Genomic DNA, 21,501 nt, shown 5'->3' on the forward strand with positions numbered 1-21,501 from the left:
TTTTGATTACATCATGATTATTGTTGTAGCTTGTAGAGGAGGAGGATGGCCAGAGGAGTACTCCACTTATTATTGCCGCTCGCAATGGTCATGACAAAGTGGTCAAACTGTTGATTTCAAGATTCCGCATTAATCTTGAGCAGGAGGGAGTTGTCAAATTTGATGGGTACAAAGTTGAGGGTGCTACGGCTTTGTGGTGTGCTTCAGGTGAGTTTTCTTCATTAAGAATTTTAAGTACTTAATAATGTATTATTTAATTTTCCATTTCTTTGTTTACTAGGAGCTGGTCACTTGAAAGTTGTCAAGACCCTAGTAAAATCAGGAGCTGATGTTGACCACCCTACCAAAACAAATTCTACTCCCTTACGAGCGGCTTGCTTTGATGGAAGGCTAGATATAGTTCGCTACCTAGCAGAACACAATGCTAATGTGCATACAGCAAATAAGTACAATAACACGTGCTTGATGGTCGCATCATACAGGGTAGGATTTATTCTTACTTTGACAGTCAAAAATTTTGTTATAATGGTATTCAGTGTCTTCTTCTATGACTTACTTTTAGGGACATGGTGATGTTGTTAGCTATCTTTTGGAAAAAGGTTCTGACCCAAATGTCAGAGCTCAGTGTGGTGCTACTGTTCTGCACTTTGCTGCAGAATGTGGTCAGTTGAGCATTGTAAAGGAATTGCTTAAATATGGTGCTCAGTTCAGTTTAAATGAGAATGGTATGTGAACTGCTGAGCAAATGCCAAGGAAACTTATGTTTAAAAATCTGTTCCTTACCTTTAACCAAATGTTTAACGTTTAAATTAGGCATGTCCCCTCTGATGGTTGCTGCGGATCGCACAAGGGAAGATGTTGTTGATTATCTTATACTTCAAGATTTCCTTTCATATGAAGATAAGATTGATGCATTGGAGCTGTTAGGTGCATCATTTGCTAATGATAAAGATAATTACTCTCCTGCTAGTGCATATACCCATATGAAAAGAGGTATGGAGCTAAGATTCAAGAATAAAAGTAAGCCAATTCTGAAGAAGCTTGGTCCACCCATTAGAGCATATGAATATTGGGTAGAAGCCCAGAATATGGAAGAGATGATGGCTCGTGCTGTAAGTTTGAGTACTGCAATCAAATAACCTTGCACAATCTTGGATAGATCTAATTTTTATCTCTGTTTTCAGTCTGATGTTAATTCAATACATATGGAATCCTTGGCAATACGTGAGCGAATTCTTGGGCCAAACAATCCTGAGGTTACTCACCCAATTATTTATAGAGGTGCAGTATTTGCTGATCATGCACAATTTGACCGCTGCATTGAGCTGTGGATGCATGCAGTAAATTTACGTCAGAACACCAATACGTCTGTTGTGAAAGATCTTTTGCGCTTTGCCCAGGTATTTTGATATCTGTATACCTACATTTAGTTGACATTGTAAAATCTCTTTAATCCCTATTTTTTTCTTATTTGTGTTAGGTTTTTTCACAAATGATTCATGTGGGAGTAGATCTACATTACCCTGAGGTAGAATCTGTCATGATTGCTGGTGTAAGAGAATTGGAAAATAACAAATCAAAAATTGCAGACCCAGGTCCCAAAGATGATGTTGAAACAATACAGGTAAACTAACTATTTCTTATCTATTATAGGCAAATTTCTGACTTTTTCCAGTGTAAATCAGCTTTTAAGGACTAGATGTGACGTAAGAAACTGACATTGTGGAAGCACCTCTAATATGTACTGTGTGTGTTTTTCTGAATGTGTTGATTCTGGCCCATATTTTAAAGCCTTCATTATATATTACAGGAGGAGATGGAAACCAATCTTGTCACAATGTTGTACCTATTATGCATTTCAAACAAATTATTGACATCATTTGACAGTAATCATGAGTATTATCAGAGTCTGAACAGGATTACCTTCCAAGCAAACAGGGTCAATGCACGTACAAGACTTGGTGAAACACTTCTGCACCTTTGTGTCAATGCTGATACTCCACTTGATGATTTTCATATCAATGATGTTTGCAAGTATGTTACCTAGTCCGACAGTATATGATTCTTGCCATTAAAAAAAATAATTTAAAAATCCTACTTCTGTATAACTAATATGTTTCTCCTTGCAGATTTCCCTGTGCAGTTACTGCCAAGCTTCTTATTCAAACTGGTGCAGATGTAAATGCTATGGATAAAAATCGGAATACACCTCTTCACGTCATTGTTAGTTTTCAACGACCATTAAGGTTAGGGCTGTGTAATTTGGTGCTCTTGACTAGGCAGGAACTCTTGCAAAGTGTTGGTGATATTTTGAAGCAATTTTGCTGTTTCATTACTCACTCTTCTTTATTCATAATTAGGGAGTTCATGACAATCCATACTATTATCATGGACCTTACTTCTGCTGGTGCCCACCAGGATATTTGCAATATTAAAGGAGAAACTCCATATGATGCAACTACTGGTAACATATATCCACCTTTAAATTTTTGCATTTCAAACGTAATACGTAAGTTGAAAAATACAAACAAACTTTTACTAACATAATATGCTTTTTTTAGGGGTTGCTGAGCTCATCCTAAGGACACAGGCAAAGCTGAGTCTGAAATGCCTTGCAGCAAAAGTAGTGAAAGCTCACAACATACCTTACATTGGTCAAGTTCCCATCACTCTGGAAAGTTTTATTGAGTTACATGGGCCAGGTAGGTCCCACACTAACCGTCTCACTTTTAAAGATGATGTGAATTCTCCTGAATTATTTGTCTGTATTTAAATGAGCAATGAAGATTCTTAGTGAGTAGTTACTTTTGTACTGTAAATTATTAAGCTCAAGTTTGTGTTTTCTGTGTTTTAGTCAGACCCCTTTTATTTAAAAGTCAGGAGGCTGAATTCCCTTTGGTAAAGCCAATATTTTGACCCTCTGGTCTTTGAAGGGGAATTTTGCTTTTAAAAAAGTGACATTGTGATAAATAATTTAATTTAGTTTAATTACTTGCAAATTTTAGAATAAAGTTGTCTATTAATCATCTCTAACATCTTTTAGAAAGTGGATTTTGGACTTTTATCTCTGATTCTATTTTGTATGAACTTAGGCTCAAATGAGGAGGCTCAAGATTCACAAAATATCTTTTGTCTTTTGCCCGAGTTCCAACCAAATTATAATCTGGTAAGACTTCATGAGGCATCTACTTTTTTTCTAAATTATGGATAGATTCTCTGTAGACTGCTGCATGCAGACTCCCAAACAGTGGGAACATCAATATTTTTAGATCTATGGCTGCTATAGCAGAATGCTGTCCGTTGAAAGAAGCAGCAGTTGGCTGGGTAGTTGAACTTGGACTGTGTAAGTTTTACTTTGCAGTTCAAAATATGTTGTTGCATGGAAAAATATTTTCCAGTCACACATTCCCTACCTGTTAGAACTGCCTTCAATAATAAGCTGTAAATACACACATTGGCAATCACCCTTCATTTTGTTTTTAAATAGGCTTGCTTTCAAATTTGAAACCCTTTGTAAATCTTGTAATTTGTGTTCTTATTTTCTATTTTGTGAGGAGTATAGAATATCAGTTCTCTTTTTAGAATCACTGTTGAAGTTATCCCTTTCAATTACTTTTTAAAGTAATACTTCTTGCCTGAATTACATTTTGTATTACTGTTTTTTCTGTAATAGGAACTTACTCAAATGCTTTAATGATCTTCTTGAAACTTATTGAGCTTTGTTCATATCTGAGATTCAATTTATATATTTTTCTCTAACCCATATCTAGGTTATTACCATGTGTAGGAACTATTATTCAGATTTCTTTTCTGTAGACAGCTATACCTGCATGTTCACTGTTCAGCTGCAAGATGCATAGAACTGTACTGTTCTGTTGGATGTATGCCATGTATGCTGACTGTCCTATGATGTAGTACCTGTGTGCTGACTTTTCATTATTAATGAAGTGTTGAGGGTTCTTCTATGTGACACGCTCATCATTGGTCAAGCTCAATATATATTTTTAATTTATTTGCTTTTGACATGAAACTAAAATGCCAATATTTGGTCAATTTATGTAAATGGCATCAAAGTAACAACTTTTTCAACAATTAAACTTAATTTTGATGACATGCATTAATATGACGCCATTGTTGCCATTGAAATTGTTTTGCTTTGTTGCGTGTAATATGCCACTCTAGTGCTTCAAGCATGCTAATGTTACAGTCTTGTACTTAGTCAACAGACTATTTTCTGTACAAGGTTTAAAAGTTATCCATCACATACCTGAAACTGAGATTATGTTCTTCTTTCAGGAATTTTTGAAAATTGCAGCTGCTCAAGCTGCCAAAGTGTTTTATGTGATGTAAGGCATTCTGCCTTCTGATAGTCACTAAAGTCTGATAAATATTGTTTGGTGTGATACTCTGTATGCTATCATTTGCTTTATCAAAGTGTCAAAAACTTTATATAGATTTTTGTACAGTCTTTGTTATTGTCATATGCTTAATAGCTTTAATTTGTGTGTGAGATTGTCATAGTCCATTTTGCCTGTAAATATGTTATTCTGTTATAAATATTTATTATTTTGTACTTCATTATCCTGTTGAATTTGTTGGTTTATTTTTGTCAAAAGGACAGCATTAGATAGTTTTGTAATATATTGTCCGAACAACATTGTAACTTTTGAGATTTTCCTGTATAGTTTTCACCTGATGTGAATGCTGATGTTGTTCCTTGCCAACAACTGTTAACCTTGTTATAGAACAAATTGGCATCCAATGTCACTGTCTTCTTGTTCAAGTACAAATGTTTATTGGAATGTTGAATATATATTTTTTGGTTCTTAATGCTGGAATGTGAAGGATCTTAATATAAATTTTTTTTAACAGACTGATTAATTAAACTTGTATGTGTAATGGGACATGAGAGAATAAGCCCTCTCTCATGAATAGGGTAGTGTTGTAGGGTGGGTGTTGTAATTATTTTCGACAAAGACTGAAATTTTTTTGAGAGAAAGTTCATGTGGACGTTTTTTGTTTCTGTGCTTTAATTAACAGTAAAAGCCAAAGAATAAATTGGACATCATAGAAGTATTTTTTCCATTTAGAACAAATGGAAATATTGATTACGTTTATGAAACGTCCATGGAAGGTATCAAGGTATTGTTTAAATTTATAGCAAGCTACCTAAATTTAAAATGAAACAAAATCAAAAAGTGCAACAATTTTGCAAAATGATCAGAATATTCCCTCCCATTATCATTTACATGATATTAGATTCTACAAGTTTAGTCAGGTGAATGTATGTTGATGTTATGTACTACCCTGTGTGTGGCAAATAAACTTCCCTTTTTCACTTAAACACTGAGTTGTTAGTGATCTAATAATTCAGGAGTCTTAAACTCACTGCTAGCCCATAACCCAACACTAAGTCTTACATGTTAAAAGACACCACACTGCTATAGTTAAATTGAATTATTGATAAATGTAAGTGATTTACCAAGTGGTTCACAAGCCTTATACATTATTGAAAATGCACAATGATAACTCATTTAGTGCATTGCTAGTGTTTTGATGTAATCCAGACAGGACGAGCAACTTTGGTGCTCAGAACTCTGCGAACAGTGATGCGCTCCTCACATGACTCATTAGCATTGTAAAAACTGATGAGATCCTCTATGGCTCTGTCTTCAATCTGAAAACCCAAAACAGAATTAATTTCTTCACGACCAGACTTTGTTATTTTATTCTGCTATACTAACCTGTGTCAGATTAAGAGGCTTAGCCCTCATGCGAGTCCAGTTCTCACGCTGTTTCATTTCATCAGCAATTATGTCAGAAAAATTAAGTCCTGACTCTTTCTTGTTGGGACTTGGATCGCAGGAAGTTATATCTGGCAAGGAAGGTGGAGTTGAAGGGCTCATGGCAACATCCACTCTACTCCAAGGTGAACCAGAACTACTGTTCATTGGATGGGATGAAGATCCAGAAAAGCCTGCTGGGGATCTTAAAATAAAGTCAAAAAATCATTATACACACATAATTAATTATTAATTAATTAAAGAATGACAATCAAAATATTGGTCAACTACTCTCAGACCTTTTTATATTGATGGGATTTGTTGTTGCGGAAGAATTGAATTTTGTTTTTTTAAGTTGCTCTTGCATAATATCTGCTAAAGACAAGCTCGGAGGAGTTTCTGGCATAAGTTCCTCTCGCTTCTCCCATCCTCGAGAAATAATTGGTACAGGTGCTGATGGAGCCTCTTCTAATGCCAATTTCTTGCGTTGTTTTTGAGATAATTTTCCAGGACGTTTCTCATTCGATGGCATGGCAACTAAACTATAAATTAAAAATAATGATAAACTACAATCTACAGATATAAATTATTGTACAAAAATAAAACATGTATCAAGTTATTGACATATTTACCTCACTTTTGAGTGTCCTCTAGTGCCATCAACAAAACCCAGTTGAGGAAAATGATTTTCCAAAACATTCTCATTGATCTGCCTATTAGGTGGCCCAGTGCTAAGTTTTCCTACGCTTATTTGCTCCTTGGGAGATTGTAAGGGTGATGATGGAGAATATGAATGCAATGGCAACATATGATAATTAGAGTTGGAGGGAGAAGTCACTTCCAAGTCCTCTTCACGAGATATTGCAGCAGCCTTGAGGAAAAACATATGGAACATGGAGAAAAAGAACAATGCCAATAAAAATTAGAGCGATGGTCACTACTTGTACCTTCAGCCTGGCCTGAACAGTTTTATGGGCTTTGCTACTGTTCAGGACTTTAATCCATTGGTTTTGTTTCTCAGTTTTCGCCTTAGTCTCTTGAGTGTTTTCCAATGAAACTTTTTCTAAAGACTGATTTATATCTGATTCTTCCTTTTCAACCAAATCACTCCAATCTAATGGCTCTGGATCAAATGATGTGTCCATATCATCTGAGTTTACCGAGCTCACTGAATCTGCATGTTGGCGGGCCCTGCAATTTTCACTAGAACGTCTAAAACGTGCCTTCCTCTTTGACAAATTTTTCATTTTCTTTTGAGTTTCCATTTTATCAGGGGATTCAAAATTCAAATCTGCAAAGAAGCAGGAAGACAGTAGTTTCAACGAAATTAGCTTTTCAAGGACTAAAAAACTTTCTTATTTCTCACAATTAATTCTTACCGTCCTCCCAAACAATAAGATTTGAAGACGAAATTTCTTTGATAAAATCTATTGTAGGGGCATAAGAATAAGGGGTGATAACCCGACATTGCATCTTAGGATGAATAGTAAAGTAGTAATCTCGTAAGCCATCTAATAACAAAGGTGATAGTCCATACAGATTTCTGAAAAATATAATTACGGTTGAGTTTTCAATTATTAAAGATCCATTGATCTAATGATTAACTATGTGAGATGACTATATTTTACCCTGATTCCAGAAGGGAAGGCAGATTAAGGCACACAAATTGATAACAGCAGTCACGAAGTTCTGGTGCATTGTAAGTGTAGGCTAACTCAAGAACAACTGCCACATTTCTTAGAGTCAGCATTGAGGCCAAAGCAGCTTCACAACGAGTCTGTGCACACAATATAATATACTCAGACAATGAATTTAGAAAAACTCTGATGAAAAAGAAAATATGATAGTTACCTTGAATGGATTTATCAGAAGACCATCAGCAGCAATTAATGCATTCATAGCAAGTTCAAAATCAGCAGCATTGATTCTATCCAAACTGGGTGTCACATCCTTATAAATATAGTCCAACAGTATTGATAAAACGGACTGATCCAGAGGTAATTGGAGGTTTCTAGTTTCTTTGCTCTAAAATAAAACAACTTCATTAAGTGTACTGTGTATAAGTGTGTGAATAACATTCTCAATTGTCTAGAAACCAAATTTATTAAGACAGCAGGAGTGTCATATGTGCAATTGGAGCTCACCTCAATCCATCCCCCAGCCAACATATTGTGAAAATACTCTGATCTTGCTGCCAGTATGCATTTATGTACATTAAAAGTCACTCCATCTTTGGAGAGAATGCTGGCATCACAAAACTCTGATGTCTCATTCCAATCCATTTCTATGGTTTCTATTTTTGATGCCTTTAGTAGTTTTGAATCAGAAACCCATACTATTTTTCCATCATGATACCTGGTGCAAAATAAGGACGTGAGACATACAATGTATGACTTTGGCTTTAAGAGCATATTGGAACAACAGAACTCACTTTAAGTTATTCAGAAGGGCAACAAATTTTGTTAGTCCTAACTTTTTTCCAATTGTTCTTGCTTGAGTTAAAGGATTGGTCGTACAATCTTCTTCTTCAATAAAAGTGCTGCTTTTAATTTTCTCACCACTCTTGGATTTTTGAGGGGTCATCTTTTTCTTTGAAGGAGAAGGTATTTCCTTTTCGAAATGGGCATGAGTGTTAACACAGCAAGTGCTGTGAAAAGGCAATAACAGTCATTTTAGAAAGATGAAAGTGGCAAAAGAGTGAAATTTAAAGTTTTTCGGTGAGCTTACTCTTTTGGGTGCGTGAAGGCACATTGCCCAAAATACATAAAGAGTAGTATCTGTTCAAATACATCTGCAGATGCATCTGATATTTTAACCACCGGAACGCTTCCATTGGCAATGGAATTTTTGCCTTCACGGATCATTTTCAAAAGGACGTTGCTATGTTTTGATACCACAAATTGATGTGCAGCAAAGCGGCGATGTTCAACCTGGATACCAAAACAAGAAAAAAAAACAAAAATCATTCCAGTTGGAACTTTGACAAAATTTCTAGCAGCTTTCTACGACCTTTTACCTCAAATACAATGTCATGTAAATTGTCCCATTCGTTAGTCTCATTAAGTAAAGCTAACATATCCTGTCTCAAGCCATGCTGTGCCGGAGGTAGCTCCGGCACATTACTCAGAAATACAGATGGATGAGCCTTCAAGAGAACAAAAAACAAAATTGTTAAGTTGATTTAAAATCAGTTAGAAATTTATAGAAAATTACATTACATCTAAAACTGAATCTTAGGATGTTCCTTGATATTACCTGAATAAGAGCAAAGTTTCTTCCTTTAGGGTCAGATGTGACTCTTAAAGACCTGTGAGCATTTGGCAACCGATTTAGGGAAACTGGGTAACAAACATCTGGGTCAAGAAATACTTTTATACTTGTTTTACTTTTTTCTGTTTGTTTGTAAACCACATGGTGTTCTCCATCAGTGTTTGCCACACCTAGATTAATTGTAAAAATAACAAGCTCAATCAATATTTTTATGATGACAACAGAAAGAGCATCATTCATAACACTGTGGTAGCAAGACACAGCTTCACAATATTATTGACTTACTCTTTCTCGCTTTGGAGGACTTCAATTCTGTTGCTTTAAATTTACAGGGTTTAACTTCTCCAGAGTATGCTTCCCCATCACTACTTATTAAGAGTAAGGCAGATTTACTTAGATTTAACTCAATATCTATTATTTTAAGTTGACGACTTGATGAAAGAATACACCTAAATATCAAGTAGACACTGTTATCAAGTTTGTTTTAAACAGGCTCAAATACATTTGATCAGATCATTATTACCTGGTCATTTGAAGATCTTTCTCTTGCCACAAAAATACTGATCCTTCTTTTGAAATGGCTGCCACCTTTAAGGGCTCTCCTTTTTCTGCTAAACTACTGGGATCTATTCCTGAATCAAGATGTCCACCAACAACAGCTACTTTTTCTATAGCTATTGGGTACCTATCAATAATATAAAATTTAAATAAAAATCAATCTATTCTAATAACTTGCCACTTCAAATATGATTTTAACTGACCGCATCGGTAATCTTGTTTTCTGATATTCATGAAGGACCCAGATATGACGACTGCCAGTGGCAACTACAGTTGCTCCATCACTAGCAGCAACGTGGGTAATGTCCACATCTTTATAAAACAAGGCATTTACCTAAAAATAGACATGGTATACATGTAGTGAGGGTGAGAATTGAAGTACCGGTAAATAAAACCAAATAATTCCTTCACACTGTGATAGGACAATGATACTCACAGATTTGGGAAGAATAACTGTCTTTTCTAAACTGTTAGGATGCCCCAGCTGGCCAGCATTCAAACCAAATGTCAAAATTTCCTTTCTGCTCCAAATTACAGAATGAAAGCGACCAGCACACACTCCTAGAGGTGTATCCTTTAGATCTTCTAAGTACCGCATAGGCAGTCTGTGAGGCTCCAAAACATTGTCAGGAGGTGGACTTAGACCCAAAACATGGTGAGTATTTAATCCAAACACAAGAATCTGGAAAAATAATTCAATTTAGATAAATCCAACTCTTGTTAGAACGAAACATACAAATGCAACAATGAACTCACTGTGTAGCTCTCCATTAGAAGTATGGTGTGGTCCCTGCCGACTGCAGCAGATACACACCCTTCAGGTTGCCCAGGTGTAGATTTGGGATTCTGGGAAGGGCTTTTGGTTATTGATCCCAACTGCACAGGCATTGGGGCCAAAACTGTCCTTTCAGAACCAAGTCCTAAACGACCTCCCTGACCGTGTCCACAAGTCCACACCCGCCCGCAGGCTGATACCATAACTGTGTGAAATTTTTCCATGTGCACCTGAGGCAATGGAGTAAAATGTACATAGTGTCAAAATAGGTTGAATTATAATATTTATGGAAAACATCATTGGGTCATACCTGCACAATCGATACTGGTTTGTTCAGTTTGCGGAAAAAATCCAAAACTTCGGGTTGCTGTCTTCCTTGCATATTTTCAGTTCCTAAGTTGAAGTTAGTATTGGTCCCCCACACATATAATTCACATGGGAGATCTATAGAGAACTTGACATCTGGTATACGGTCTTTCATAGCCAGCTCAATTGAAGTTAAACCATTGTTATCTCTAATGCTAACATCTGCACCCAACTGTAAAAGACAGAATTTTTTAAGACGACTAGAAGATTTAAAAAAAATATATATGTAGTGATGTACATTTGCCTGGGCGGATCTAACCACATCATATACATTCTGGAATTTTGTAGTTTACCTGCAGAAGGATAACAGCAACATTAATCTGACCATAAAAGATACTTCGATGAAGAGGCGTGTATCCTGATTCATGGTCTTGAGCATTTAAGTTTGCATCACATCTTTGAATGAGCCACTGCACTAATTCTCTCCTGCCAAGCGATGCAGCCATGTGCAAGATGGTTCGCCCCAAACTGTCAGCTATAGATCCCACATTTCCACACAATAATGTGAGAGCTGATGCCAGCTCTCTGTCGGTTGGTTCCCTCCAAGTCAATGCAGCACCAAAAGCATCTCCATGTTTAAGGCTCATGCAATTTTCAGTGCAGTCTCCCAGGAAGTCTTTGCCAGTCATTTTAAAATGTTATAAGAGGTAAAATCTGTAAAAATATATACTTTAATTTTTTTTGGTAAATACTGAAATATGTAGCAGGAAGAAGAAATACACTTACAAAAATAGAAAGAAAGTAATATCTAAAGTAATTAAATATCTAATCAGGTACAAAATTTGAAATTATATCAACAGATTGGCCCACCCGAGAAAGGGCCACCTATTGAAGTTTAACAAGCCATGATTTTTGTCCGAGAATCCTGAAACAAGACATACAGAAAAAACAACTGAAATCTTTAGTGCTGTGCATATGTCATTCGGAATCAAAGTGACAGTTAGTAACAGCTATCTGCTGACATTCAGAGCTAAAACAGCAAAGTGCAGAGGGTACAGTTGGCATCGAACACATTAAGTAAAAAAAGAAAATAAGATTAACAAGTCACAGCATACTTATAGCTGACTAAGACATTCATAATCATATCACGAAATCCTCAAGTAGAGATCTAAAAGACAACTACTTACCTTCGTTAGCAACAAAACCAAGCAGGTTCAGTGTCAACTGAGTATGTGGTGCAATATGAAGACATTTTTACCGGAAAAAGATGGGCATGCAAACTAGGGAATTACAAATGCTTAGAATGTCGCGACCGTAGTGTTATCTGCATAAAACCGAATGAAGCAACAGCTGACAGTGTAGATAAAACACAAAATACAAAATCGAGCAGCAGCAGACCGCAGCAGCCAGCTTTGGCTTTCCTCCGGTACAGAAAGGGAAGGGGGGGGGAGGGGGTTGACATTTGGTTCGGGGAAGGGTATATGCGAGGCTAGTGTGCTAGGTTTGTAGATTGTGCTAGGTTTGTAGATTATGAAAACATTAGCAGCTGTCTCCGAAACCGGTCACAATGAGGTCAAAAAATAGCATCTTGTGAGTAGTGGGTAGAAGGGAAGATGGAACGAACCTACAACATCACTACGTTTACTCAATAGTGTCAAAAAATGGATTACATGTAACGAATGACAGTTTTGGCATTAATCGTATGTGTTTTGAAGTTATTTTAACTCTAATTTCACCTAGATTTACTATATTTAGACCCCGTGCGATACAGTCTGAGGGTGCAACTAAATCAGAAAGGGGGCAGGGCGGTCCCACACCATATATTTATCTCAATCAGAGGGTGCTAAACAAGCAAATGTGTTTACAATTTTTAAATTAAAAAAATTGTAACTGTACTGTGACATCTGTCCTTTAATTCTACTTCGTTGCTTGTCTTACCCCTGTCCAGCGTTGACATAACCATGTTTAAAATTATGATGAAGAGTCCGGACTTACCCACTTGACTTTTTTATTTATTAATTATTCTTAATGACAACTATCTCATCGACATGGAGAGTTGTTGTCACGATGTCTGAAATGTTTATATTTTTGTTTAATATTCCTGATGAAGTTGTTTGCTTACCGGTTCTGTCTTGATTTATATTACAGGATTAATGCAGTTTGTGGTCAATGATGGCAATCTCCCCTGTTCCTAAAGGTAAAGTTCTTTCATTGCTGAAACTGGCCTGTTGAAGTCATTTATTAAAATCTTCAATAATTTTTAAAAAATCTTAAATCCACAGTTTTGCTTTGATTTCATTTTGCCAAAATGAGTCACTTGGGCAGCCAAGTCTCCCTAGGGGCTGGAGCCTCTAGTATGGCAATAGACCAAGAAATCAAATCTTCCTCTCAGTTCACTCTTAAAGTCCACCTTCTGAATGGCAGTTTTAATGTAATTAAATATGGAGATGCAACGGATATCAAAGTATGTATGGTAATCAATTCGATTTTTCGTCCTTTAAGTTTCTTGCTTACTAACTGATCTGTGTTTTGGCTTCATATCCAGAGTATCATTACGTTATTGACAAGCAACATGGGTAGTCAACAAAATAGTCAGCGACCATTTCAACAAATGTATGCAATACGATTAACACATCCTAGCTCTAGGGTAGCCTACTGGTTACACCAAGATATGAATATGTTCCAGGTAAATTGTAGTAGTAATTTCTGTTTAAATTTTTTTTTGAAACCATAGGCTTGAATGTCAATGAAAATTATTTTCCTTCCAGGTTGAAGAAAAATATATCTCTAAACACCCAACTGAAGAATGGAACTATGAATTAAGGATACGCTACCACCCCCAGAACCTAAGTGAAGTGTTTGAACGAGACCGTGTGACATTTTACTATTACTATGATCAGATTGCAAGCGATTATCTTGCTAAACAGCCAACTGATACTGAGCAAGAGCTTGCAGTTCAGCTTGGGGTTCTCCACATGAGATATTATTTCAAAGATATGGCTCATGTTGCTCTAGATAGAAAAAGTAATTTTGAATATGTAGAGAAGGAAGTTGGTCTGCACCGATTTATACCCCGTTCTGTTATTGATGCTGCCAAACCAAAAGCTATTCGTAAAGCCATACAATCTCAATTTAAGAGTGTAGCAAAACTCAGTGAGCGTGATGCAGCATTCCGGTTTTTGGATTTACTTCGTACTCACATGGAGTATGACCATGAGCGCTTTCATGTGTCTCTGGGTGTAAGTTGTATTTAATAATTAAATACAGTAGTAGCTCCCTTGAATCTTCTTTGCAAACATTTCTGATTATTGGGTTTTCAAATTTCAGTCTGGATGGTCTATACCAGTTGAACTTGTGATTGGTCCTAGTCTTGGTATCTCCTATGTCACTCACCAAGCCACCACTGTAAGTAGCGGCTAAAGATTTTTTTCTCTTTGTGTTAATTTAAAAGAAAATTACTGTACATTTCCTCTAAGACAATCTTGTGATTTTACTTTGTGTTGTATAGCCAACAAAAATGGCAGAGCTCTCGAGTATTAAAGCAATTCAAACTCTAATGACTGAATGTGAAGCTCATCGCAAGGCTATGGTGCAGCTACGTGTAGCTGGAACATCAGAATCTCTAACTGTAACTTGTGCTTCAATGGAGGCAGCTGAGAGTCTAGCTGACTTGATCGATGGATATTGTAGACTCTCAGCAGGCACTAACACTTCACTATGGAATCGTAAAGGTACATTTTTTTGATTTATTTTTTTAGTTTTAAAGCTCTCAGAGTTCAAGATGGGCTACCTTCTATACTTACCTCCTATGCTCTCTTTCTCAAGCGGCTCTTTGGAAACGTTATCCATGTCCTTGTGCTGCCACTAAAGGTTTGTCAGGGTTGAAGTATAAGATGATTTTTTCACATTTTTGTGCATTTCATTGTTAGATAGTTAACTAGTGATAGAAAAATTTCCCAGCTTGAGCCAAAACTTGCTATTTTTAGGGAAATATTCTTTTAGAATTTAAATTTTGACCCCAAACAGGTTTTGTTAGAAACTGCAGGAGAAAGCACTTACAATATGAAATGTAGACATTATTGCAGGGAGTTGGTGACTGGTTTAGATTATGTGCTGTGTTTTGACTGGATTTTTGCATGATAAGACTATAGTGTTACTGTATGAATTTAGTTTTTACAAAATTGAAAAAGTTCTTTGAATGATAGTTACATTGTATGTAGTTGACAATATCAAGCTTTTAGTGTTGCTACAATTTTATCTCTTATTTAGAATCTGTTTTTTTCCCCTCTCCATTTGTTTTTTGTTTTACAGTCCCCCAGCTCTCTGCTGTTCTCCTCCATTTTTTGACTTTCTATCTGATTTCAGATGCTCATATGTCCAAACCTAAATCTGGCGGACCCACTCTGACTGAAGATTATGCTGAAATTGTTGATGAAGAGGGTGACTACTCCACGCCTGCTAGTAAGTTGTTGAATTTTATTCCTACAATTTAAGTAATTGTCAAAATTCTGGCATCATTCCACACAAGCCCAAACCTTTTCACTATCCAGTGTAATTTTTTTTTCTCTTTAGCTCGTGATTATGAGTTGGTTCGCAATCAGGTAGAGCTAGGAGAAATAATTGGTGAAGGACAGTTTGGGGATGTGCACAAAGGAAGTTTCCGATCCAACAAAGATGGTCATATTGTTCCTGTGGCCATTAAAACTTGCAAACCTGATGCAGATCTTGCTACTGCTGAGAAATTCTTGGAAGAAGCTTGTAAGTTTACTCATTCTGTTTATACATCTTAATACTTTTTACCCTCTTGGTGCTTTATTCATTGATTATTCATTTTATGTACTTCAGATATCATGCAGCAGTTTCATCATCCCCATATAATTCGATTAGTTGGAGTTTGTTCTGATAGTCCTATTTGGATTGTGATGGAGTTAGCTAGATTAGGGGAGCTTCGGGCGTATCTTCAACAAAATTCAGCACGTTTGGACCTTGCTACTTTACTGCTATATTCATTCCAATTGAGCACAGCCCTCTCTTACCTTGAGTCCAAAAAATTTGTTCACAGGTAAGACAACCTAATTTACAGTTCTTTTTCTTGGTGTTTTAGTTTATTCTCAACAAGTTTGCTCTTACTATTTACAGAGACATAGCTGCTCGAAATGTATTAGTATCATCTCACCATTGTGTCAAGCTAGCAGACTTTGGATTATCTCGATGGGTAGAAGATCAAAGTTACTACAAGGCGTCGAAAGGAAAGCTTCCCATCAAATGGATGGCACCAGAATCTATTAACTTTAGACGATTTACAACTGCCAGTGATGTTTGGATGTTTGGTATGTTCTATTTTATCAAATATATGGCTGTGTATGGCTATTTCTTTTAAAAGTTCAGTCTTAATGTGAAGATTTTAACTGCAGGGGTATGCATGTGGGAGATCCTTATGCTTGGTGTGAAACCATTCCAAGGTGTTAAAAACAACGATGTTATTGGCAAGATAGAAAATGGCGAGCGCCTTGCCCTACCAGCTCGCTGTCCTCCAAGACTTTACAGCCTTATGTCGTCATGTTGGAGCTATGAGCCCTCTAAAAGACCAAGTTTCAAGGACATAAAAGAAGTTTTGAAGTAAAATTGAAATTGTATTTTAGTTGTATATTTTACACGAAGTGAGTCTTTTTATTTACATTGTATTTTGTATGGTATCTTTCAGTGAGATTTTACTAGAAGAGAGAAGCCAGCAACAAGAAACAATGCGGAGAGAAAATAGAAGAGTTCAGGCTATGTCGTGGGGTATGTTAACCCACCTTTTTTTCCTTAAATGCTCTAAAAATAATTTGTGCAATTTGAAAAGTTCTCCCGAATTACAGGTTCTTCAGGCTCTGATGATCCTCCTCCACCTAAGCCATCTCGCATGCTCCAGGCAGGCAACTTGCCAGACTGCTCATCAACTGCATCATTGAACACCTCAGCGGTTGCTGCTCCTAATGTGCAAACGTATATAGTTGCACAAAACCCAGAAGTTTTGATGCAATTGATGAGAGAAAATGAGAACCGTGCCCTGAACCCTGCTGTGTACACAACTCCAGCTTCAGCATTCAACACATTAGCGGTAGATTTCAAAGACAAAGGACCTTCTCATTCTACTTCCACTTGTTCCCTCACCCAAAGTCCTCATTTATCAAGTTCTCGCCGTACGCTTGACTGTGTGTCACCATCTACCTCTTTGGGGGCAGTGAGCGACGGAGCCTCATCTCCCATCATGCGCAAATCTCTTCCTCGTAACAAAACTAAGCAGGTTACAGCTCCTATGGTGGCGTCTACTTCTTCCTTGAAAGATGATTCAGATGATGCCTCTACATGCTCTCAATTATCTATGACATTGTCTACTCATTCATCTACTGCGCTGGATCAGACTCCTACACAAGGCCCGGTGAGGGGCACCGCAATGCATGCACATTTCAGAGATTTTTGTAACTCAAACATTTGCTTAGTGTTCTGTAACTAAATTTGCAGTGCGTTTTATTTTCTAGTAGAATTTTCCTCCTTCTCACATAGCTAATTTGAGTAAATTTATTTACCAATCGTACCTCTTACGTTTGGTGTGTGAAGTGTGATGCTTGGAATGTTAGTTAACAAATTCAACGCTGATTAAAGTACGTACAGCTTTAATCTATTTTCATGCTTGGCTGCCTTTCTACACCATTGAGTCCTCAAAAGAATGCTGCTTAGTGAGTGATTACCTGTTTTGAAGTTTTTAAATTTGCATGATTTAATCTTGGTATGAATGTCATGGCATTGCATCAAAACTGTGTAAACATTAAGTTCAGAATTCTGAATTGTTAGTCTGTTACTTTTCTCGAGCCATTTACCCTTTTCTTAAATCCATTTCTTTTTTTTCCATTTTCTGTCTTAACTGAATTTCACTTTGCTTTAACTCTCCTTTTCATCACCAGTTGAAAAAGACTTAATTTTTTATTATTTTTTCTTTTTTGTTGGGGGGGGGGGAGGGGTCATTTAAAGAAAATAATAATTTGTAAGCCTTTTTATGTTGTGAGGATGGGTTGTTTTAAATTCTGCATGGTTCATGTGTTTATCATAACATGTCATTACTGTCTTCCTTTCTTTCTTTTTTTTAATTTTCTTCCCATTCATTGTTACTACTAATAGTCAAAAGTCATATTCATCATATATCACTTTCCTAAGAATTATTTTCTTTTGAATGATGTTGCATGTTTGTTGCATTTAATCAAAGTGTTTACTCTATCTTCTTCATTTTCTGCAGATTTCTACCTATTAAGCCTTTAAACTGAAAGAAAAATATTTGTTGTGCCTTAACTAATTTTTCCATCTTTTTCCCTTCAACTTAGACGCCTTCTACTATATATGGTGATTCCGCTCTTGACACTGAAGCAGAATCAAGAAGACTTGAACAGCGTTTGAAGCAACAACAGAAGCAGTCGGAAGAAGATGGAAAGTGGCTTGCTGAAGAAGAGAGTAATTTGGTAATTCTCTCGGAATGAGGTTATTTCTGAAAAAGTCTATCACTAACTAACAATTAATATTATTCCTACACTTAATTCCTACAGAAAAAGCGTCTTTCCATGGTTGGTGCGGAAGGAGAAGAAGCAGCAGCGCTCAGTACTGGCTCCGTGAGCCGCGGTCCGAGCCCTGATCACTCTGAACATTCCACTGCTTCTTTAGATAGGGTAATTGTAGTCAAGGTGAGCTAAATTATTAATTGTTAATTTTTTTGCTAGTATTGTATTGTCTACTGTTTTATGACAATTTTGATCTTCTTTAGAAAATGGAGCCAACACCTACTGCTGATCTTGACAGGACAAATGACAATGTATATGAATGCACCACAACTGTTGTAAAAGCTGTTATGAGTTTATCACAAGGTAACAGCAACTTCATTTTCACATTTATAGTATGTCTATCCAGTTGTTTTTCATTTGATCGTTTTTAAAATAATTGTGTTTGTATGCAGGTGTCCAACAAGGAAATGTTGAAGAGTACCTTGATCTTGTCAGGCATGTAGGGGTTGAGTTGAGGGCATTACTTACCAGTGTTGATGATTTAGTGCCGCTTTTCCCAATGGCTGCTCATAGAGAGGTACACATTTTCATACAGTCAGATTAAAGTTAATTTTTAGTGTGTTCCAGATATATGTCTTAAGTTTTAATTTGTTTGAAACCTACAGGTTGAGCTGGCTCACAAAGTTCTTAGTAAGGATATGAGTGAGCTGGTCAATGCCATGAAGTTGGCCCAAAGCTATAGTACTACTACCCATGATAATGTGTATAGGAAGTATGTAACAAATGGATTTGATATTATTTTTTTCCTGCAGTATCCAGTTATTCCATTCTCTCTGTTAAATATCTAAATCTTAACCCAAGACTTCTTCTTTTTAGGGGAATGCTCTCTGCTGCTCATGTCTTGGCAATGGATGCAAAAAATCTCTTAGATGCTGTGGACTCAATTCGAATTCGGTATCCAGATGTTGACCGCATCATTTGTAATGGTGGAATACCTCCCCCTGAGCCAGCTCCAGAAGGACCTCTGGGGCAGGCTTCAAGAGAAATTGATTCAGCTGAGACACCAACAAGTAAATGCACATTTCACTAGGCATTTTGTTTTGTTATTAGGGACGCTATCCATTTTAGGTATTAATGAAAAAATGCCTTTTTTTGTTTCTATTAGATCCGTCGGTATGTATAACAGACAGTGTTGTTGGTATTGCTGTCCCAACAACGCCACCACCACCAGCTGATCCAGAACCTGAGCCACTGCCACATCCATTAGAACAGCCAATTTATGTTGCGTCCGGGATACCAGTTAATCATCTCCAGAAAGTTCATGCAAGTCAGGCACCTACGAGGGCAGATTGTTCATGATCTCATCTGTGACAGGAATAACTTCGTTTGTATCTTCCTATCACATAGGGACAGCTTTAATGTACCAAACAACAGTCTTGAAGTTCCGAAATGTAACTTTAATTCTTTATGTTGCTCTTCAGTTATACTTTGTTTCCCAGTTTATTCTGCGCTCTTAGCTCTTTTTTTAAGAAGACATGTTCCAACATTTTCTTTATGTTCTATCTTTTCCATAATGCAAATGAAACTTAACACTCCTTCCTTTACAATCTAGTGTAGGTGTTTTCAAAAGTTTGGTGTAAGTTAAAGAAGTAGGTACACAAGTTAAGAGATGTTGTCTTCCTTCAAACTAAAGGCAACATTGTAAAACCGGAGGCAGTGTTGTTTCTGTATTGTTTGTTTCTATTTTTATAGAAAAATTACTGAAGATCAATATGCAGTATTGATAAGAGAAGGCCTTGTATTAATGTGCTATTGTGATAATTGGAAGACTAGTCAATGAGACCAAGTGTCATTCCGCTCAACACTCAGTCTGAGGATATTGTTTCCTGCTTTATCTTGGGGATGCGAGGACTAGAATTATAGTACAAAGAAGTAGGCATTTATGCCTGTGCTTCCACTAATGTGCTTAATCGTTTTACACACTATTTTTCCCTTCTTACTTGAGTTTTCACTGATTTGGAGGAATGTGGGATTTATTTTGTGTTTATCAACTGTTCCTTATCTAGAACTAATCATGTTGATCTGCTTATTTTGGATTATGGCTGTTTTGTTTGAGTAGAATGATCAATTGATTCTTAGGCTGATTGTTTCAGATGTGTGTTGGTTTTACATGAGACTGAATTTATGTTTCATCTATCTTTATCTTCTCCCCACCCTTTTTTAAAAATGTCATATCTTTTTTTCCCTGCTTTTTTATCTTTTTGTTTTGTCTTGAGAGTTCTAATGGACTAACTGGCTAGAAGTAAAATCAATTAAGTAGTCAATCCCATCTCTTTGTGTTCTTTTGAACTGCTTTCATTTTTCAGATTCATCAGACCGAATATTGTTCCTGTTGTGTAGATTCAATGACATATCAGTACGATTTTACTAAGTGCAATAATGTGTTCAGGAAGGCTGTTTTCATCTAGGGGAATATCTCATAGCAAGCTACTGTGTTTAGAATCCTTACATCAGTACTTAGCAATTTATCTGGGACTGGCATCATTTTTTCAAGCTTGATAGTTGGTAGTTAACATTCTCCCTTCATCTCACTCAGTATACCACTTTTGTCCATTTTAGGGTTTTACTATACATACATTTGTAGTCTAAAGCCAAAAATAAAGTGTAGCTAACTTTCTCAATCAGAGATAGGGGAGATCTTTCCTCTGTGGTTTTACAATTACTGACAATGACATTTAAATTAACATTATCTTATCCAATTGATTGTATTGTATTAGTGTTTTCTCTTGTCCCCAGATTTAGTAGTGTAGTGTGGTTTGATCAGTTTCATGCGAGAAACTAACTCATTGTTTCAAATAATTTAGTCATTACCACTATGAATATATTTACGTCTGAAATATTGTGTATTATCGTAGAGCATAATGTGATGCAGAAAGATTATGAATACTCAATATCTACCATGGAAGTAATTTTAAAAGAAAATATGAAAATCTATGTATATTGTATATCTGTAATTCTTTTATTAATTAAAAAAAATAAGATCTGTTATGTGAGACGCGTTAAGAAGATATGGTATAATAACCACCTTTGTGTACATTATCAGGCTGACCTGGGGGCTGGGCACCGTCACCTTACTTGCACCCAGAGGACAGAAATATGTCATGTGACATCCTTTGACGCCATCTCTGACAGTCTAAATGACTAAATTTTGACAAACTTTGACAAAAATTTCAAATTAGGCACCTTGACTTTCAGAAATGACGTCACAGGATGTCAC

At 36.4% G+C, this 21,501-nt stretch overlaps 3 protein-coding genes across 7 annotated transcripts in view; 2 read left to right on the forward strand and 1 right to left on the reverse strand.

Annotated features, from left to right (window-relative positions):
- Positions 1 to 5,344, forward strand: part of LOC113212468 (protein fem-1 homolog B) — a 7,671-nt gene extending 2,327 nt beyond the window's left edge. Inside the window, exons 3-13 of the mRNA XM_026431172.2 lie at positions 30 to 207; positions 281 to 483; positions 563 to 725; positions 814 to 1,112; positions 1,185 to 1,400; positions 1,481 to 1,624; positions 1,811 to 2,034; positions 2,130 to 2,246; positions 2,361 to 2,464; positions 2,562 to 2,702; positions 3,093 to 5,344. Of these exons, the coding sequence (XP_026286957.1) occupies positions 30 to 207; positions 281 to 483; positions 563 to 725; positions 814 to 1,112; positions 1,185 to 1,400; positions 1,481 to 1,624; positions 1,811 to 2,034; positions 2,130 to 2,246; positions 2,361 to 2,464; positions 2,562 to 2,702; positions 3,093 to 3,211 (1,908 nt within the window). The 3' untranslated portion in view covers positions 3,212 to 5,344. The remainder of the gene's footprint in view (positions 1 to 29; positions 208 to 280; positions 484 to 562; positions 726 to 813; positions 1,113 to 1,184; positions 1,401 to 1,480; positions 1,625 to 1,810; positions 2,035 to 2,129; positions 2,247 to 2,360; positions 2,465 to 2,561; positions 2,703 to 3,092) is intronic.
- Positions 5,345 to 5,442: 98 nt separating this feature from the next.
- LOC113212467 (inhibitor of Bruton tyrosine kinase) lies at positions 5,443 to 12,136 on the reverse strand. The gene is made up of 22 exons (XM_026431171.2): positions 11,880 to 12,136; positions 11,479 to 11,617; positions 11,046 to 11,406; positions 10,697 to 10,924; positions 10,368 to 10,616; positions 10,048 to 10,293; positions 9,815 to 9,945; positions 9,577 to 9,738; positions 9,339 to 9,502; positions 9,039 to 9,223; positions 8,800 to 8,928; positions 8,511 to 8,713; positions 8,215 to 8,430; positions 7,928 to 8,138; positions 7,635 to 7,808; positions 7,412 to 7,560; positions 7,163 to 7,326; positions 6,731 to 7,074; positions 6,416 to 6,654; positions 6,083 to 6,325; positions 5,745 to 5,988; positions 5,443 to 5,677 (listed from the first exon to the last, which is right to left on the reverse strand). The coding sequence occupies exons 3-22, from the start codon at positions 11,379 to 11,381 to the stop codon at positions 5,546 to 5,548; spliced, it is 4,149 nt and encodes a 1,382-aa protein (XP_026286956.1). The 5' UTR covers positions 11,382 to 11,406; positions 11,479 to 11,617; positions 11,880 to 12,136; the 3' UTR covers positions 5,443 to 5,545.
- A 127-nt stretch (positions 12,137 to 12,263) lies between these two features.
- LOC113212477 (focal adhesion kinase 1) lies at positions 12,264 to 21,272 on the forward strand. Of its 5 annotated transcripts, none has more exons than XM_052266152.1 (22): positions 12,264 to 12,282; positions 12,841 to 12,889; positions 12,975 to 13,156; positions 13,238 to 13,378; positions 13,461 to 13,931; positions 14,020 to 14,097; positions 14,201 to 14,423; positions 14,518 to 14,562; positions 15,058 to 15,153; positions 15,265 to 15,450; positions 15,538 to 15,754; positions 15,832 to 16,022; positions 16,107 to 16,311; positions 16,397 to 16,476; positions 16,554 to 17,116; positions 18,054 to 18,188; positions 18,273 to 18,407; positions 18,488 to 18,587; positions 18,677 to 18,801; positions 18,890 to 18,996; positions 19,101 to 19,294; positions 19,390 to 21,272. In XM_052266152.1, exons 3-22 carry the CDS (start codon positions 13,001 to 13,003, stop codon positions 19,581 to 19,583), a joined length of 3,642 nt encoding a protein of 1,213 aa, XP_052122112.1. In that variant the 5' UTR covers positions 12,264 to 12,282; positions 12,841 to 12,889; positions 12,975 to 13,000; the 3' UTR covers positions 19,584 to 21,272. The 5 variants fall into 5 exon arrangements, with proteins under 5 accessions (XP_052122112.1, XP_026286969.1, XP_026286972.1 ...); XM_026431184.2 differs by having other exon boundaries at positions 12,268 to 12,392; XM_026431187.2 differs by having other exon boundaries at positions 12,268 to 12,392; positions 16,554 to 16,795.
- Positions 21,273 to 21,501: the final 229 nt, after the last annotated feature.

Source organism: Frankliniella occidentalis, unplaced genomic scaffold, assembly GCF_000697945.3.
Source record: "Frankliniella occidentalis isolate FOCC.00 unplaced genomic scaffold, Focc_3.1 Scaffold35, whole genome shotgun sequence".
NCBI lineage: Eukaryota > Metazoa > Arthropoda > Insecta > Thysanoptera > Thripidae > Frankliniella > Frankliniella occidentalis.